At 38.0% G+C, this 17,375-nt stretch overlaps 1 protein-coding gene across 14 annotated transcripts in view; it reads right to left on the bottom strand.

The window, feature by feature from the left end:
- Positions 1-17,375, bottom strand: part of LOC106884491 (chloride channel protein 2) — a 153,886-nt gene that overhangs the window by 64,629 nt on the left and 71,882 nt on the right. For all 14 annotated transcript variants that reach the window (XM_014935903.3, XM_089361229.1, XM_014935908.3 and 11 more), the window contains exons 3-6: positions 12,945-13,076; positions 4,885-5,013; positions 3,704-3,837; positions 503-580 (exon numbers count right to left, since the gene is read on the bottom strand). In XM_014935903.3, the coding sequence (XP_014791389.1) occupies positions 503-580; positions 3,704-3,837; positions 4,885-5,013; positions 12,945-13,076 (473 nt within the window). The remainder of the gene's footprint in view (positions 1-502; positions 581-3,703; positions 3,838-4,884; positions 5,014-12,944; positions 13,077-17,375) is intronic.

Below are 17,375 nucleotides of genomic sequence, written 5' to 3'. Positions count from 1 at the left end.
ATGTACCCACAACGTAGTTCTCGGGGAGATTCAGCATGACAAAGTGTGTGACAAGGCTGGACCCTTTGAATTACAGGTACAACAGAAACAGGAAGAAAGAGTGTGTAAACAACATGAAATACGAAAGCAAATAAGTTCAATACGCAAACAAGGAGAGAGACAAATGGAAAACAGAAGTAATATAAAGAACGACCCTTCATCAGTCCATCACAAGGTTAACTTCCTCAGCTATTGCTGGAAATCATTCACAGATGAGTGAACAGTTGGAATGTGAAATGAAGTGTTTTTGCTCAGGAACACAACATGCCACCAAGCCCAGGAATCGAAACTACTATCTTACAATTGAGAGTGTGACAGCTTTAACCACTAAGCCGTGCACCTTCACACCATGTGACTATTCGATAACATCAGAAAATGAATGGAGTATAAAACTACGAGTAAAAAACAACAAATGCTGTGTTTGTGTTTAGTGGCTGGATTAAAATGAAACCAAAGAACTTACTTCATAGATACCACGAAAAGAGCCAACCAGCTTTCCTAGGAGTGTAGCAACTATACTTGCTATGTGTACAAATGGACCCTAAAAGAAGAAAAAGAAGTAATACATATATATATATATATACAATTTGCAACCAAATAAGACATATGGAAATTGGAAGATGTAAATATTTGTTTCTTGTGCTAAAGTATTGCAGTGAAAACCTTAAACCTTACAAGACAATGTGTGTGTGTGAGTGTGTGTAACCATCCCATCTTTCAACACGTATCTTCCCCCTACCCATACCATGAAGTCAATGAACAATTTTGGTGACTTCCTTGACAAAGGTTATGTGTTTACCATAGAATATTTATGGAATGTTTGCCACAGAACTTTCATGAGATATTTTGCCATAAAACTTCCATGTTTGGTTTGGGTTTTAATCACATTGTTTTTTCCATTAGCTGGAATATCTCACCAGCAAACACCCCAGCTACAGATGACAGCAGTGGTTTGCTAACTGAACCGGTTGATCCTGGCTGTTGACAATTTCTTGTCTGTTCATCTGCTCAGCATCTATGGATGTTCGCTATTGATTCAACAAGACTCATTTGCTGAAATAGTTCACATTCACCATGCTGCATCTCATGAGTGGTTAGTTACATGCTATTTAACCCATGGCAGGGTGACCTGGAAACAATACTGTCTAAAAGGTGGTTCTACGCTCTTCAAAACCCAGGAACTCCAAAACCAGGGTCCTGCTATCAGAAGCAATTTAACACCATAACCAGGACACAAAAACTACTATTTTTTCCCAACATTCAAACCCAATGTTTCTCTCTGAAACTTACAATACTAAACTCAAATCTCACAAAACAAACTTGTTTGTTTAATAAGTTCATTTCCACAGCACAAATTTCATTTCTTACTCAAATATTTTAGCTTATGAATTTTTATTTAGTTTTGTTTTTGCTGACATTGACTAACCCTAGTTTCTTTAAACTCTAGCATTTATCTTATCATTTCTGCCAGATATTTCATCCCACACAATTTTCCCTCAAATTCTTAACACAAATCTGAGAAATTATGACGAAAATAAAAGCAACAAGACCAAGTACTTAATGACTTCTAGCCCAGAGTATGAAGGTATTGAGTTCAAATCTCAAAGACAATTTAGTTGTATTTTTTATCTTACTTTAGCTCTTATATTCTTAAAATTGTCTTCGCCACCACATCAAAGACCATGCTGTAGCACTGACTTTACAATCAGAGATGTTAAGGCAAGACATATAGAGATCTCATAGTGACCTAATTAAAAACTAAATGGGTTAATTAAGTGAAGTGAGTGCAGCTGATGACTACAACTGCGATAACTAGTAAAGAGGAAGAGACAATATTGTCTAGGTCAACAATCAGGTTAACTGGCTGAGGTCAATGCAGTACATTACTGTATATCTATGAGACCACAACTGGGTTAACTGCATGAAGTGTATGCAGTACATTATCATATGTAACCAATGGGCTAAAAATGGGCTAAGTTATCTGAATCCATAATGTATTAAATTGATGTATTAAATCTATTTTAACAAATTCAGTTGATTGTGATATTTTTTTTACATTCACCACCCTCTCCAATACCCAGTCCACTCACCCTTGCCACCTACCACCCCATCACTTCTTCACCATCTTCTCTTTCTCTATGCTCTCCTCACCTGAGGCAGCCAAGTTTTGCCTTCTAATGCAAGGGTCCCTTTTGAGTACCTCAAAACTCTTTCCCTACTCCGTTGAGGGGGTCATGTCTTGTAAGTAACTCTATGACTTCACTGCTGTCGGTGCCACATAAAAAGCACCCAGTCCACTCACTCATGCTACCCCACTCCCCAACACTTCTTCATCTTCTCTCTTTCCCCGCTCTCCTCACCTGAGGCAGCCAGGTTGCAAGGGTCCCCTTTTGTGTGCCTCAATACTCTTTCCCTACTCCACTGAGAGGGTCATGTCTTGTAAGTTACTTAATAACCTCACTGCTGTTGATGCCACGTAAAAATCACCCAGTACACTCTGCAAAGTGGTTTGGTGTTGGGAAGGGCTTCCAGCCAAAGAAATAGTGCCAAAGCAGGCAACAGAACCTAGTGCAGCTCTCTAATTTGCCAGTTCCAGTTAAACAATCCAATGCATGTCAGCACAGAAAACGGATGTTAAATGATGATGATTTTGTAGACACTTAAACTTTTAACATTTAAACTGGCCATATTCAACCCAAATATTCTACTTTCTTTTATGTTCAAACTGGCCAGATTCAGCGTCTCATACCTACCCTGCAATGTCATTCTAAAAATAAACAATCACATCATCAAAATCTCAAAGATATGAGGTAAGTCATGATTAATTCAAAACAGTGTCAATTTTCCCAGCAGAAAAGAGGTCAAGTGCGTTGAAATATCGTATAAAAAAAGGGTTCCAAATCCAAAAAGAGTTTATAGAAACATGTATATGTTTCTAAGGTGGTAAGCTGGCAGAAACTTTAGCACGCCAGGCGAAATGCTTAACGATATTTCATCTGCTGTTACGTTCTGAGTTCAAATTCCGCCAAGGTTGACTTTGCCTTTCGTCCTTTTGGGGTCAATAAATTAAGTACCAGTTACGCACTGGGGTCGATGTAATCGACTTATTCCCTTTGTCTGTTCTTGTTTGTCCCCTCTATGTTTAGCCCCTTGTGGGCAATAAAGAAATAAGAAGCATGTATATGTAGGTAGAGGGGAACATTAAGACAATTAGGAATTAGATTAATTAAAATAGTGCAGGAAACTAGAACGCACAAGCTCACAAAAGAAAATTAGGTTAATAATCTGAAATAGTTAAATTATTAATGCTTGTTAATGTTGCTTATCAATTATTACTGATCACTGACATCAAATTGATATCTAGTAGACAATCAAACAAATCCACTTCTCAATACCATCTCCCACACAAAGGTGGTAAGCTGGCAGAATTGCTAGCATGCCAGGCAAAGTGTTTAACAGCACCATCATCATCACGATCATCATCATCACTATCATGACCACCACCATCTTAACCACCCCAGTCACTACAAACAGGACAGCATCCGCCACCATCATCATCGCTATCATCTCACAAGTTCCAAAGTTCATTCAGTTCCATAGACTTGGTTCGAATTTCCCATTTTTGAACCAAAACAAAATAAATAAATAAACTTGACTGAATTACCTCTTTACCCAGGGGCAATGTGCTACCCAGTGATGAACAGAGGCCAACAATTTTGGCAACCAGTGTACGGAAAGTAAGATATTCCTTTAGGACAACACCTCGAAGAATGGTTTTCATCTCTGGAATTCCAGAACCTGAGAAAGAAACATGAGAGAAAAATAAGACTGAGACCATCCAATTAAGGAAATCATTATTGGGGAACATGTTTTCTATTATTTCAAAGTAGTTGACTACTCTATGGTTATCAATAAAGTTTTCGATAACCAGAACAGCTGAAGATCATGCCCATAACTCAGTGTTCCTAGTGAATCCATGAAATGTAGGCCTTTTTAAAATCTTTGCTTTAAAGTTTTTGCATGCTGAGTTCACCAATTTGCTAGAAACACCTCCAGTCATACTCTACTATCTTAAGAAAAATAAAAACAGAAGGAAATAGCCACCAATATAGACAAAATGATATACAAAATGATAGAATGATTATGACCAATAGGTCTTTGACCATAGGTCTTTGACCATAGGTCTTTGACCATAGGTCTTTGACCATAGGTCTTTGACCATAGGTCTACTCAATCAGGTCTGATGTAGGGCTAAACAACAACAATACAAACACCACACAGATATAACAATGGGCTTCCGTGCAGTTTCCATCAACTAAATTTTACTCACAGGGCATTTGTTAACCGAAGGTTATAGAAGGAGAGGCCTGATGCTTAAGGAGCCACCTGGTAGGAAACATGCATTAAGCATGCAGCTATGCCAGCACCCATACGTGTAAAGAATAAGGGTACAAAATAGGTGCAAATACAAAAAGTTCAAATATGCTTGAGGCAGATTCGAACCTCTAAGATTCACTGTATTTTGGGATGGAGAAAATTTCTCACAGCAGACATATAGGTGTAAATGCACCACATCAGCACACAGCTTTCCTTAGCCAAGCTGTAGGAGACATGCATTTTGGAGTGATTATCTCCTCCTCCTCTTCAGCCACAGAGACCAGAAGAATAGATGCTGCGAACTGACACAAGACACAAGTCTCTCTTATGATATTTCCATCAGTGTTCAATGACTGGCTGTGCTATTCAGAAGCTCACCATAAATAAAAAACAAAATATGTGTGTACAAGTGTGTTTATAAGAAAATCAAAATAGGCGAGGGCTAAGGGAAGAGAACTTGACACTTACCTATTGCCTGAGGCGAGACAAGGTGTGTAAAGCCGGTAGCAAAGAGAATGAACATTAATGAGTACGTGACCCAGGCCACAAACTGTAATGCTAAAGAGAAGGACAGCTCTTCAAAGAGCCAGATTTTTGCTGGAAAAGATTGAAAAAAACATATTATTAATAATAATAATAATAATAATTATAATAATAATAATAGACAATACGAAGAGTTACGTCAATCCTTTTAAAATATGATAATAATAATAATAATAATAATAATAATAATAATAATAATAATAGTGACAAACATCAGTATCATCATCATTTAGCAACTGTTTTCCATGCTGGCATGGGTTGACAACTTGACAGGAACGGGCAAGGCCAGAGGCTCCCACACTTGGTTCCAGAGTCTGTTTTTGGCTTGCTTCCTACAGCTGGATGCCCTTCCTAATGCCAACCACTTTATAGAGTATACTGGGTGCTTTTTTAGATGACACCATCACAAGTACTTTTTACATGGCACCATCACCAATGCCTTCCACATGGTACCATCACCAATGCCTTCCACATGGTACCATCACCAGTGCCTTCCACATGGTACCATCACCAGTGCCTTCCACATGGTACCATCACCAGTGCCTTTTGCATGGCTTCAACACCAGTTCCTTTTAAATGGCACCATCACCAATGCCTTTTAGGTGACACTATCACCAATGCCTTTTAGGTGACACTATCACCAATGCCTTTTAGGTGGCACCATCACCAGTGCCTTTTAAGTGGCACCATCACCAACACCAATGCCAATAGTAATAGTTTCAAGTTTTAGCACAAGGCCAGCAAGTTCAGGAGAGGAAATAAATCAATTACATCAACCCAGCATCCAACTGGTACTTATTTGATCAATCCCAAAAGGGTGAAAGGCAAAGTCAACCTCAGTGAAATTTGAACTCAATGCTTCTAAGCATTTTGTTTGACACGTTAGCAATTCTGCCAGTTCGATGCCTTAATAACAGCTTTTGGCAGAAGGCCAGCAATTTCAGAGGAGGGAGTAAGTCAATTACATCGACCCTGTTACTTAACTGGTACTTATTTCATCAACTCTGTAAGGAGGAATGACAAAATCCACCTCGGCATAATGATCATACACATAAATACACGCACGCATACATATATAAATGAAAAAAATGTATAAACAAACAACGTAACATATACTAAATGTAAAAATGAACAGGAGACAACCAGAAGGTCTATAATTCTTCATCAGTTATCGACCAACGGTACTGTTCAGTTTCGCACCTTTAACAATAAGACTGAGTGCTTCCCAGTTGACGGTGCCCACAAAAAAAATGTTTTCTTGCGTAGAATTAGAGACAAGAGCAAACAATACAAAACAAGCGAAATGACACAGAGTGTGATTTAGGACAATGTACGAGGACGAACAGTCGAACAAAATGCGACCTTGGGGCCAAGAGAAGAGAACAGTGGGTAGCACTTAGAAGATGTCTTGAAGGATGAAGAGCGGAGAGAGAGAGAATTTGCAACTGGTGAGCTAAGGGACCAGTCTAAGAAAGGAAGACAAAGAGGAACTGGCCGCTGGTCATGTGACAACAGCAAGCAGGAGAGAAAGAGAGCAGGGAGAGGGAGTGATAGAGAAAAAAGGGGGGAAGTGGATGAAGGGGAAGGAGGAATGGCTAGGAATACAAGAGGGAGAAAGAAAAAAGCAGTAAGTAGAAAGGCTAGAATAGAAGTGAGAGGGTGAGAGAACGAAAAGGGGAAAGTATGAAGGAGACAGAATTTGTGATTGTGTATATATGTGTGTGTATATATATATATATATATATATATACACATATATATATATATATATATATATATATATATATATATATATATATATATATATATATCCCCTCACAAATATAAGGACACAGGAAATGTGTCAAGGCCAACAGGAAGCGGTCCAGCTTCCTAGGGCTAAATAGCAGTAGTATGATTCCCTTATTGGGACTGTCACATTAAGTTGACAGTATACAACTGCTTTATATATATATATACTTTATTGAAAAGCAGCAAAAATATCACAAAAAAAATTCTAAACAAAACTGTCCAATGAACAGGAACGTGAAACTCTGAGTAACAGTTTTTCTGTTATGTTTGCTGCTTTTCAATAAAGCATATTACTCTACCTCTGGTATTCAAGTACTATTTTTTCCACCTTGTTTTGTATTTATGTGCTTACTCTGGCATATATATATATATATATATATATATATATATATATACACACACACACACAAATACATGTGTGTGTGGAGAGTTGTGTTTACACACTAACACACATCCATATCATACACATGATGATAATACATATACACCCATACATATAATGCATGGATGGATGGATGGATGTATACTTTATGTATATAACTGACAAATACAGCAAACTCTACACGCTTCTAACATGAGGGTGTATTCAGCATTTCTTTGCTTTTTAGCTCAGAATAAAATCAATCATACACAATGCATAACACACACACACATGCATATATATAATTAACTACATAAATATATAAGATAAACAAACAAACAAACGAAATATGGTCAAATCTAATAAGATTAATTAATAAATAGGATGTGTCAACAGCAACTCGCACCATTTACACAAATGGTCAATAGATTAAATATTGATGATTGATGGTGGCGGTGGCAGTGATGGGGATGAGTAGGGAGAGATGAAGTGGTGAAAGATGGGAACAGACAAGAGAGAAAGAGAGAGAGAGAGAGAGAGAGAGAGAGAGAGAGGGATCAGAGATGTGCAAAAAAGATTTGTGTCAATATGGTCTTAATTCAATGCTTTTCTAGTTGAATTGGTCGCACAGAGATTTTTTTATTGACGGAAAGTACTTATAAGCACAGGCGTGGCTGTGTGGTAAGAAGCTTGCTTCCCAACCACATGGTTCTGGGTTCAGTCTCACTGCATAGCATCTTGGGCAAGTATCTTCTACTACAGCCTGAGGCCAACCAAAGCCTTGGTAGACAGAAACTGAAAGAAGCCCATCGTACATATGTGTGTGTGTGTGTTATATTCATCTTTGTACCCAACCATAGCTCGACAACTGGTATTGATGTGTTTATGTCCCCATAACTTAGCAGATCAGAAAAATGTACTGGGGCTGATCTATCTGGCTAAAAATTCTTCAAGGCAGCGGTGCCCCAGCACAACCACAGTTGAATAACTGAAACATGTAAAAGATAAAAGATATTCATATCTTGTTTGTTGTTGTTATTGATGATGACAATATCGATGATTCTAGTCCTCCACCTCTCTGACGCATAAGAGCACATCAATTAGTCAATTAATTAGTTTGACAGTGATTATGTAGTGCTAAGCTATCTGTGATGAAAGAGGCAAACCTATAGCAAACAGACAACTAATAGTTGTAATACAAAAAATGACAAAAAAAAAGTTACTGATTGGAACGGCATGGCCTACTGAAAACTATAATTTCATGGAGCTTCATGTAGTAAGCCAATGAAGGATCCATTATATTGCAGGTTGGGAATTTAGAGCTCAGGGGTTAGTTCCAGTTTGTAGCCAGATTTCATTTGACCAGCCAACAGCATTGAATATGTGACACTGCATACAGCAAAAAAAGATTTGTTTTCTGTATCTATATTTTATTGTTGTTGTTGTTGGCACTCCGTCGCTTACGCCGTCGAGGGTTCCAGTTGATGCGATCAACAGAACAGCCTGCTCGTGAAATTAACGTGCAAGTGGCTGAGCACTCCACAGCTCATTAGGCTGTAGCTGGCATAATAAAATAGGAGCTTTTATATGTATATTCAAAAAGTTTCCCATAAACAAACTTAAAGGATATATATATATATATATATATATATATATATATATATATCTTTCAACACTCTCTTCACCTGAGGCAGCTAAGTTTTGCCACCTAATGCAAGGGCCACTTTTGAGTACCTCGTATATATGTATATATATATGTGTGTGTATGTGTTTGTGTGTCTGTGTTTGTCCCCCAAGCATTGCTTGACAACCGATGCTGGTGTGTTTATGTCCCCGTCACTTAGCAGTTCGGCAAAAGAGACCGATAAAATAAGTACTAGGCTTACAAAGAATAAGTCCCGGGGTTGATTTGCTCGACTAAAGGCGGTGCTCCAGCATGGCCGCAGTCAAATGACTGAAACAAGTAAAAGAGTAAAAGGGAATATATATATATATATATATATATATATGGGAGAATTTACGAAAAGACAACAACAGACGAGGACAGGTGGTGTAAACAACAAAAGGATGTATTAGTTTAACGCTCGGGAATAGAGAAAGTCTTTAACGTTTCATATATATATATATATACACACATACAAATTTTAATATGAGGAGATGGATTCTAGAGACTTTACTACAGTTGTTTCAAAGCATCATTATCAGTTGTTAATTGCTGAATGTTATATAAATTATACGTAATACTGCATTAATATGGTTCAACAGTAACTGCATACATGTGCATCCTTGGGTGACCAAATTTGTACGACAAGCTTCTTTCAGTTTTAGCTAACTAAATCCAATCACAAGGCTTTGAACTGCCTAGAGTTATAGTAGAAGACACTTGCCCATGGCATCATGCAATGGAAGTGAACCCAGAAGCAAACTTCTAGCCACACAGTCACACCTGCACCTGTTGGCACAAAAGTGAGAGAAAGAGAGAGAGGGGGGGAGGGAAGGAAAAGGGAGAGGAGAGACAGAGATTGAGACCCCCTATTTGATGAAGAATATTGCAAGTTTCCCAACATGCAATAATTTTAAGCATTAAATGTTTTCACCTTCTTAAATGAAAGGGCATGAAAGACTAACCCCAATTTGACCATATCTAGTGCCCTTCCCCAGAGAATTCCATAGTTTTCATTGATAGGTATTACATGGAACTTTATGAAGATAATTCTATAATGAAAAAATAATTATTTCAAAAGCAAAAGTTGTTTCCATGGTCTTATATGATCAGGGAAACATTTCCCATTTTTTTTATATTCGTTTTGGGTGTACAAAGACCTCTCTAATCCAACCCACTTCCAAAAACGTTTGCCAAACCCTGGATTTACCAAGTTACTCCACCTGCTAGAAACAGCACTCAAATCTTCCTCAAATCAACATCATATTATCTTGAAAAGTAGAGGGCCAAGGACAGCTTCATAAAGAAGGGCCAAGCTCTAATTGTGGAGGGAACCTGTGGAAGGGGTAATCCTAGGAAGATGTGGGACAAAGTGGTGAGGAAGGATCTTTGGACTGAGGAAATGACTAGGGACCAGGAGATGTGGTGATTTGCTGTACTTGATAAAACATGTCAAACTAAGTAAAATCGCTGTCTTCCACATATGCAGGTTGTCCCTTCAGGTGCTAGTGTCACATAACAAGCACTTGTGCCAGTGCTGCATAAATGCACTTGTGCCAGTGGGACATAAAAAGCACCCAGCATACTCTGTGAAATGGTTGGCATTAGGTAGGGCATCAAGCCACAGATACCATGCCACAACAGACAACTGGAGCCTGGACAGCTGCCCGGCTGCCCAGCTCTATGTCAAACCATCCAACCCATGCCAGCATGGAAAATAGATGTTAAACGATGATGATGATGGTGATGATTGATACGCACTTTACAAGAAAAAGATGGACGGGATGGTCTTGGTTGGAAGGTATTTTATCATAAATTCTCTTGATCAGGACTAAGCTGAGACTAAGCAACAACAACAATAACATCATATATTGTTCCCCATGCAAGGTACATTTAAATGATTTCCCCTTCAGTGTTTTCTCCACACCCCATTTAATCCCCAAGCATTCGGATTAATCTGTTAAATGTAATCCTTATTTATTCACATTGTTTGGAATTAATCATGCATTATCTTTTAGCTTCAAGACTTTGATGATGTAATTGTCGATTTTTAGAATGACATTATAAGGCATGTGTAAGAGGCTGGATCTGGTCACTTTGGATATAAAACAGGTAGAACATATGGACCGGATATGGCTGGCTTAAATGCTAAAGGGTGAAAGTTTACAGTTCAGCACAGTAAACTAACAAACCATTCAGTGTTCCCACAGTCTACAGCTATAAATTATGAACTCAACCTCCCCATTGAACCTGTTTATGTCCACACTTCAAATACCATCTAGATTGATTCTGCTTTGTACTTTTATATCTCTGGAGCCAATAAAAGAATGCAGCACAGTTGTCAAATGTCAGAAACAGCAGGATACTTAAAATGCTCTGCTCCCCTCAATCCCTTACTTGAAAAACAATTAAGGGTTAGCAACAAGGAGGGCATTCAGTTATAAGACAATGCCTCAGTAATGTATTCATCTAATCCATGTTAGTATGGATAAACAGATGTAAAACAAACAGATGTCCTTGGTTCAAATCCTGACAAATTGCTATGTGATTAAGCAAATCATTTTGCACCCACTTAGTTCAATGTAACCTTCTTTACTGAAGGTAGTAATGCCTGCTTCAAGGTAGATTTAACTGTTATTTCTTGCAAGCTGTGTGACTACTTAGAGGTTTTTACATTCCATTCAATGTCATGTTAGGTATTGTAGTTATTTTCTAACAACAGATGAGTAAACAACTCTTAGCTTCCACATCTGAAGTTCAATGCCAGAAGTTGTGGCCTTGACAAGCAGTTTCAATACAGCCATGCAATGTACTTTTTAAGCACCACAGTCAGTCTGCCAAAAGTTCTAATGCACTCACTTTGCACTTGATAAACTCAGGGGAAAACTTAAAACTAATTAAAGTCTTCGTTGTGTATAGGAAAGATTAGTAATAAGCATAAATGGTTTATACAATTTTGAAGATGTGAATTACATCCAAACAGATCACTGGAAAACACAACATGTTCACTAAGTGTAAAGAGTATCTTAACTCCCCTGTTTTATTTGTTCCAGTCATTGGACTGTGACCATGCTGGGGCACTGCCTTGATGTATCCAGTCAAACAAATCAACTCCAGAACTTATTTTATTTCAAGCCTGTTACCCTATTACTGCTCTCTTTGGCTGAACCACTAAGTTACAGGAATTATAAACAAACCAACACCAGGCACAAATATAGATATATACATTATACACACTCATACATATATATATATATACACACGAATACACAAGTACACACAGACACTTACACACACATATATATATCAGGCTTCTTTCAGTTTCTGTCTACCAAATCCACTCGCTGGGCTTAGTTGAAAATATTTGCCCAAGGTGCCATACAGAGGGACTGAACCTGAAACCATGTGGTCGGGAAACAAAGTGGTTAGAACTTTGTTCTAACCTCACAGTGCTAACCACACAGCCACAAGGAGTTGGTTATATTTAACGCATCAGGCTTTATAACTACATAAAAGGCACTGACATTAAAAATATTAAAATAATGTGGAAGCCTCTACATGGTTACTCAACTTGCTAGAAATAGCAACCAAATCTCCCTCATATCACACAAAACTATTCTAAAATCAGAATAAAAAACAATGATATATGATACAGGCATGACTGTATGGTTAAGAAGCTAACTTTGCAAACATGCAGTTTCAAGTTCAATCTCACTGCATGGTATCTTGGGATAAGCAACAATAAAATCAATAAAAAAAAACTTGATGAATCGATTGTTAACAGGGGTGACTGAATCTATCTCACTCTTTCAGTAACCACTCTCACAGCACCTTGACCGGGGTTTGCCGTCCTCCCTCCTCAAGCCAACCCTCCCAATCTCCTCTTCCACTTGTCCCCTCCACGTTTTCCACATAAAAAAAAGTAGAAATATAAAAATCAAAAAGAGAAAGAAAAAAAGAAAAGGAAAATCAAAAAGAGAAAGAAAAAAAGAAAAGGAAAATCAAGAGCAAGACAAAAAAACAATGATAAAAAATATGCACAAAACAAACTAAGGATGATTTAAGGTTCTATTGAAGATGAATCTTCCTCAATATTATTTGACAATGACAACATAAATATTGATGTATTTCTTAAAGGCAAAAGGTTGAAAACAGTAAACACAGGCTCACCTTCCTGGCATTTTTCAATGACGTAATCCATTGTAAAACTCATCAAGGCCATTATAATTCCTAATAAAGCTAAGAACACCCAATCTTCTCCAATTTTGTGAAAAATAATGTCTCGAAGTCGGATACATTGTTCTGAAAATAAATAGGGAATATACACATAGTAAATATATTGTGTATTTGTATATACATATATATACACATACATACAGGAAGTAAATAGACAAATTTAATTTTCAAAATTTCTGATCTAAGCGTCTCAATATGTTTCCAGCAGTGTAGAATTTTCAATGTAATTATTCTTTTTCATTCCAGGTGCCATTATATTAAACATTTGCGAAGAGTAACCATGCCACGCACAAAAAATTCAGCAGAACTGTCAGATTTTCAAAGAGGTCGTATTGTTGGGCAATCTGAGGGTGGTCTTAGCCAGCGAAAAATTGCTGAAAATCTTCAAATTCCTCTTGCTACTGTTAATAGAATTATAGTGCAATTCAAAAGCCATGGAAAAGAATCAACAGATTCTCGTCCTGGCTGACCTGAGCCCTCAGAAAGGAAGCTTCACAGTTTGAAGAGAATTGTGGACAACGAACCCCGTTCGAAAGCTTCTGGCATTGCAAAAGAGTTAGAAGTTAGTCCAAGAATGTGTGTTACATATCTGCATAAGCTTGGGTATTATGGACGAGCAACTAGAAGAAAACCTCTCCTTCAACCAATTAATATCAAATAAAAGATTTTGAAAATTAAAGGTGTTTATTTACTTCCTGCATGTCTGTGTATATATATCTATTCATAAAAAGCACCCATGCCAGGGCTGCATAAACACACCTGTCACAGTGATATGTAAAGAGCATCCAGTACACTCTGTTAAGTGATTGGTGTTAGGAAGGGCAACCATCCATAGAAACCGTATCACAACAGACAGTTGGAGTCTGGACAGCTCCCTGCTAGCCAACTCCATGTCAAACCATCCAACCCATGCCAGCATGGAAAACAGGCGTTAATGATGATGATGATGATGATGATGATGATGTAGTCCCAGAATATGGAATGGCACTGCCATTAGCTACCAAGAAATCTTCAACTATCTGAGACAGAAAGAGGATTCAGGAGTATTATTTTTGAAACGTAGAGTCTTGTGGTGGAGCTGTGCAATCATGCTGTACTACCATACTTTACCTGGTAAACAGAGAAGCAATTGTGCAAGTTATAATCACTCTCATCATCATCATCATCACCACCCATACCAACACACACACACACACACACACACACGTGTATGACTTTAAACTGCATCCAGCAGTGGAGTTTTGGTCCAGGAGTTCCAGAATGTGGAACTACCTTGTAGCCACTATTACACCCAGGCCTATTCTGACCCAGAGAAGTAGTACTTGTTAGGGTCTCAGCTATAAGCTAACTAGCACAAGGGAGCTGGGACAGAATTATTGAGGCTGGTGCCTGAGAGCACAGTAAGCCCCCAAGGAGTGAGGGAACCCTGGTCTTTGTTAAGGCATCCCCTTCTAAGAGAAAGCTAACTCAGACATAAAACACACTACTCTACTGAGCCGGATATCTTGCACTTCACTGGTCTCTGGGCACCTGGGCATTGCCAGTGAGAGTGGTTGCAATGTGGTGCAAGCCACACTTGGCTTTAAATTCGTGCACGAACATTGCTGATGTTACCTGTCAGCAGTGGTCATGCCCATCTAGTGAATAGACACCCATCATTATAAGCTAGCTCCTGCAGAGGACTAATTGGGCCTGTAGCCCAAAACTAAGGAGAACAAAAATAATAAAGCATTTATTGGTACCCTGCCAATATGGTATTACTTTAAATTCAGTTTAAATCAAAAACTCGTAAATCTACAAATTTTTGGAATTATTTAAAAATTTTAATTTTCAACTGTCAGTATATAACAAATCCTCGTCCAGACCTGATCCCAATGCTGGATGTTCAAGAACCAAATGAAGGGCAGATTTTCAATCTCGGGATCATCCTGATTCCAAAAACATAATATGCCTATGTAGAGCAAATGTAGACTGAGATACAAGGGTTCCAGATGGACAGACAGAATTTCGTGTTTATTATTATTATTATTATTATTATTATTATTATTATGAGAGAGAGAGAGAGAGAGAGAGAGAGAGAGAGAGAGACGCACACACATATATATATATATATATATATATATATATATATATATAGGCTAGGTTTCTCTCAGTTTCCACCTACCAAATCCACTTGTAAGGCTTTGATTGGCCAGGGGCTATAGTAGAAGACACTGCCCAAAATGCCACACTGCGGGACAGAACCTAATACCACATGGTTGCAAAGAAAGCCTCTCCACAACACAGCAAAGTGTGTGCCGACATGAAGACAAGAGACTGTTATAGTCATAACGTCGGCTTTGTTGTAAATGTAAACATTCAATGAAATCCATCACCAAATAGTAATTAACAATTTATAACCTAATTAACAATTTACAACCTAATGCAAATTGATTTCTTAATACACAGAATAGTGCAAGGTGTGTGCTTCTATGAATGCATCTGTGTATTTTTAAGTATGTGTCTGTATATATTTCTATGTATGTGTCTGTGTGTAGGTCTTTCCGTGTATGCATCTGTGCATGAGTGTTTCTATGCATGCTACACGTGTCTTTATGCATGTGTCTACATATTTTTCTATGTTTGCATGTATGAGCATGCATGTACTTTTATGTACACACCTGTTTGTGTATCTATGCATATGTCTGTGTGTCTATACATGCACCCATCTGTTTTTATACATGTCTGTGTGTTCCTATGTATATGTATGTGTGTGCTTCTATGCATGCATGTGTGCATATTTTCAAAGTTTATATGCTTGTATGTTTATAAAGTTCTTGGTGTGTTGGGCTGTTTATGTAGAAAATACAACTGTATGTATATATATATATATATATATATATATATATATATATATATATAATGTGTATGCTCCCTTTACATCTGGCATGGCTACATGGTGAAGAACTTTGTCTCCTAACCACATGGCTTTCTGGTTCAGTCCCACCGTGTGGCATTTCAGTGAAGTGTCTTCTATTATAGCTCTGAACCAACCAAAGCCTTGTGAGTGGATTTGATAGAAGGAAACTAAAAGAAGCTCATTATGTGTATGTGTGTGGTGGGGGTGTACTCTCTCCTTGCCTTGGAATCATGTAATAGCTGTAAGCAAGTGCCCTTTGCTTCAGACATGAAAACATGTTATGTCTTGGTAAAATGTTACCTTATTTGGGAACAAGTCAGAGTTGACAAAAAGAAGGGCAGCCAGCCGTACAAAAAAAATCTGCCCAAACAAATTCCATCCAACCCATACAGGCATGGAAAAGTGGATGTTAAAACAATGGCCATCATCATCATCATGACTTATATAGCAATCGATTCAGATGACATTGCAGGAGGACCTTGTATATGCTACTCTACCCAATAACTCATTCTATTTCTTCCTCCTCCTCCTCCTAGCATTCATGCTCCCCCCCCCCCCCACACACACACATGCACATGCACACACACAAATGAAACCAACCCACAAAGTAAAACCTCATTTCTCAGTTGCATCCTCTACCCTGAGGAGTCTGCAATCAACTATTGCTGTTCTCCAGATGAAACCTCTTGCAAGACCTAAGTAACCTTTCAACTATAACCCAATCTGCCTCTAAATGCATTGAGTACTTTTTTTGAGGGAAGGGGGGGGTTATGGTAGGAGGTATAGGGGTTAGAGTTTTTGTTTTTTTGTTTTGATTTTTTTGTTTGTTTTTGCACACTCCTCAGTCATATGATCAACATTACTTGTACCACACATACCTATACACATGTGTGCATGTAAGCATATAATATACATACATCTATACTCACATACATTCACATACACTCAACATATGTACTCAAAAAATTACCTACTACACACACACACACACCCCTATCTGTTTCTACCTAATCACACCTTTAAAACACAACATCAACAAGCTACAACAAAAGGACGTGACTACTATTGTCTAATCTAAAAACATTAGGAAATCAGTTAGCAATTAGATAATTATTCGCAACACTCACTCGGCTCGTGATTCTGCATTATACCATGGTAAAAGACAAATAATGCAGAGCTCCTCAGCAGATGCACACCATTCTAGGTTCTGTATCGTTGCACATGCTTGCATGTGCAGCAATGCAGTGATAGATTTTGTGACATTACTTCACAGAATTTATCCACAGCTCCAGCGAACACACAGACGAAATCCAAAAGATGTATTTCACAATGAAGTGACATTGAGGAAGTGCAATGTTAAATCCTTATTACTAATATTGATTACGTATGTAATGTGGTAGATTATCTGATGATGAAGGCAGAATACTCCTCATTATCTCATAGCTAACTATTAACATCCGTTACCA

Source organism: Octopus bimaculoides, chromosome 12, assembly GCF_046866305.1.
Source record: "Octopus bimaculoides isolate indiv1 chromosome 12, ASM4686630v1, whole genome shotgun sequence".
In the NCBI taxonomy this organism is placed as follows: domain Eukaryota; kingdom Metazoa; phylum Mollusca; class Cephalopoda; order Octopoda; family Octopodidae; genus Octopus; species Octopus bimaculoides.
The sequence above is the reverse complement of the archived record's forward strand: the minus strand, read 5'-3'. Positions and strand labels throughout refer to the sequence as shown.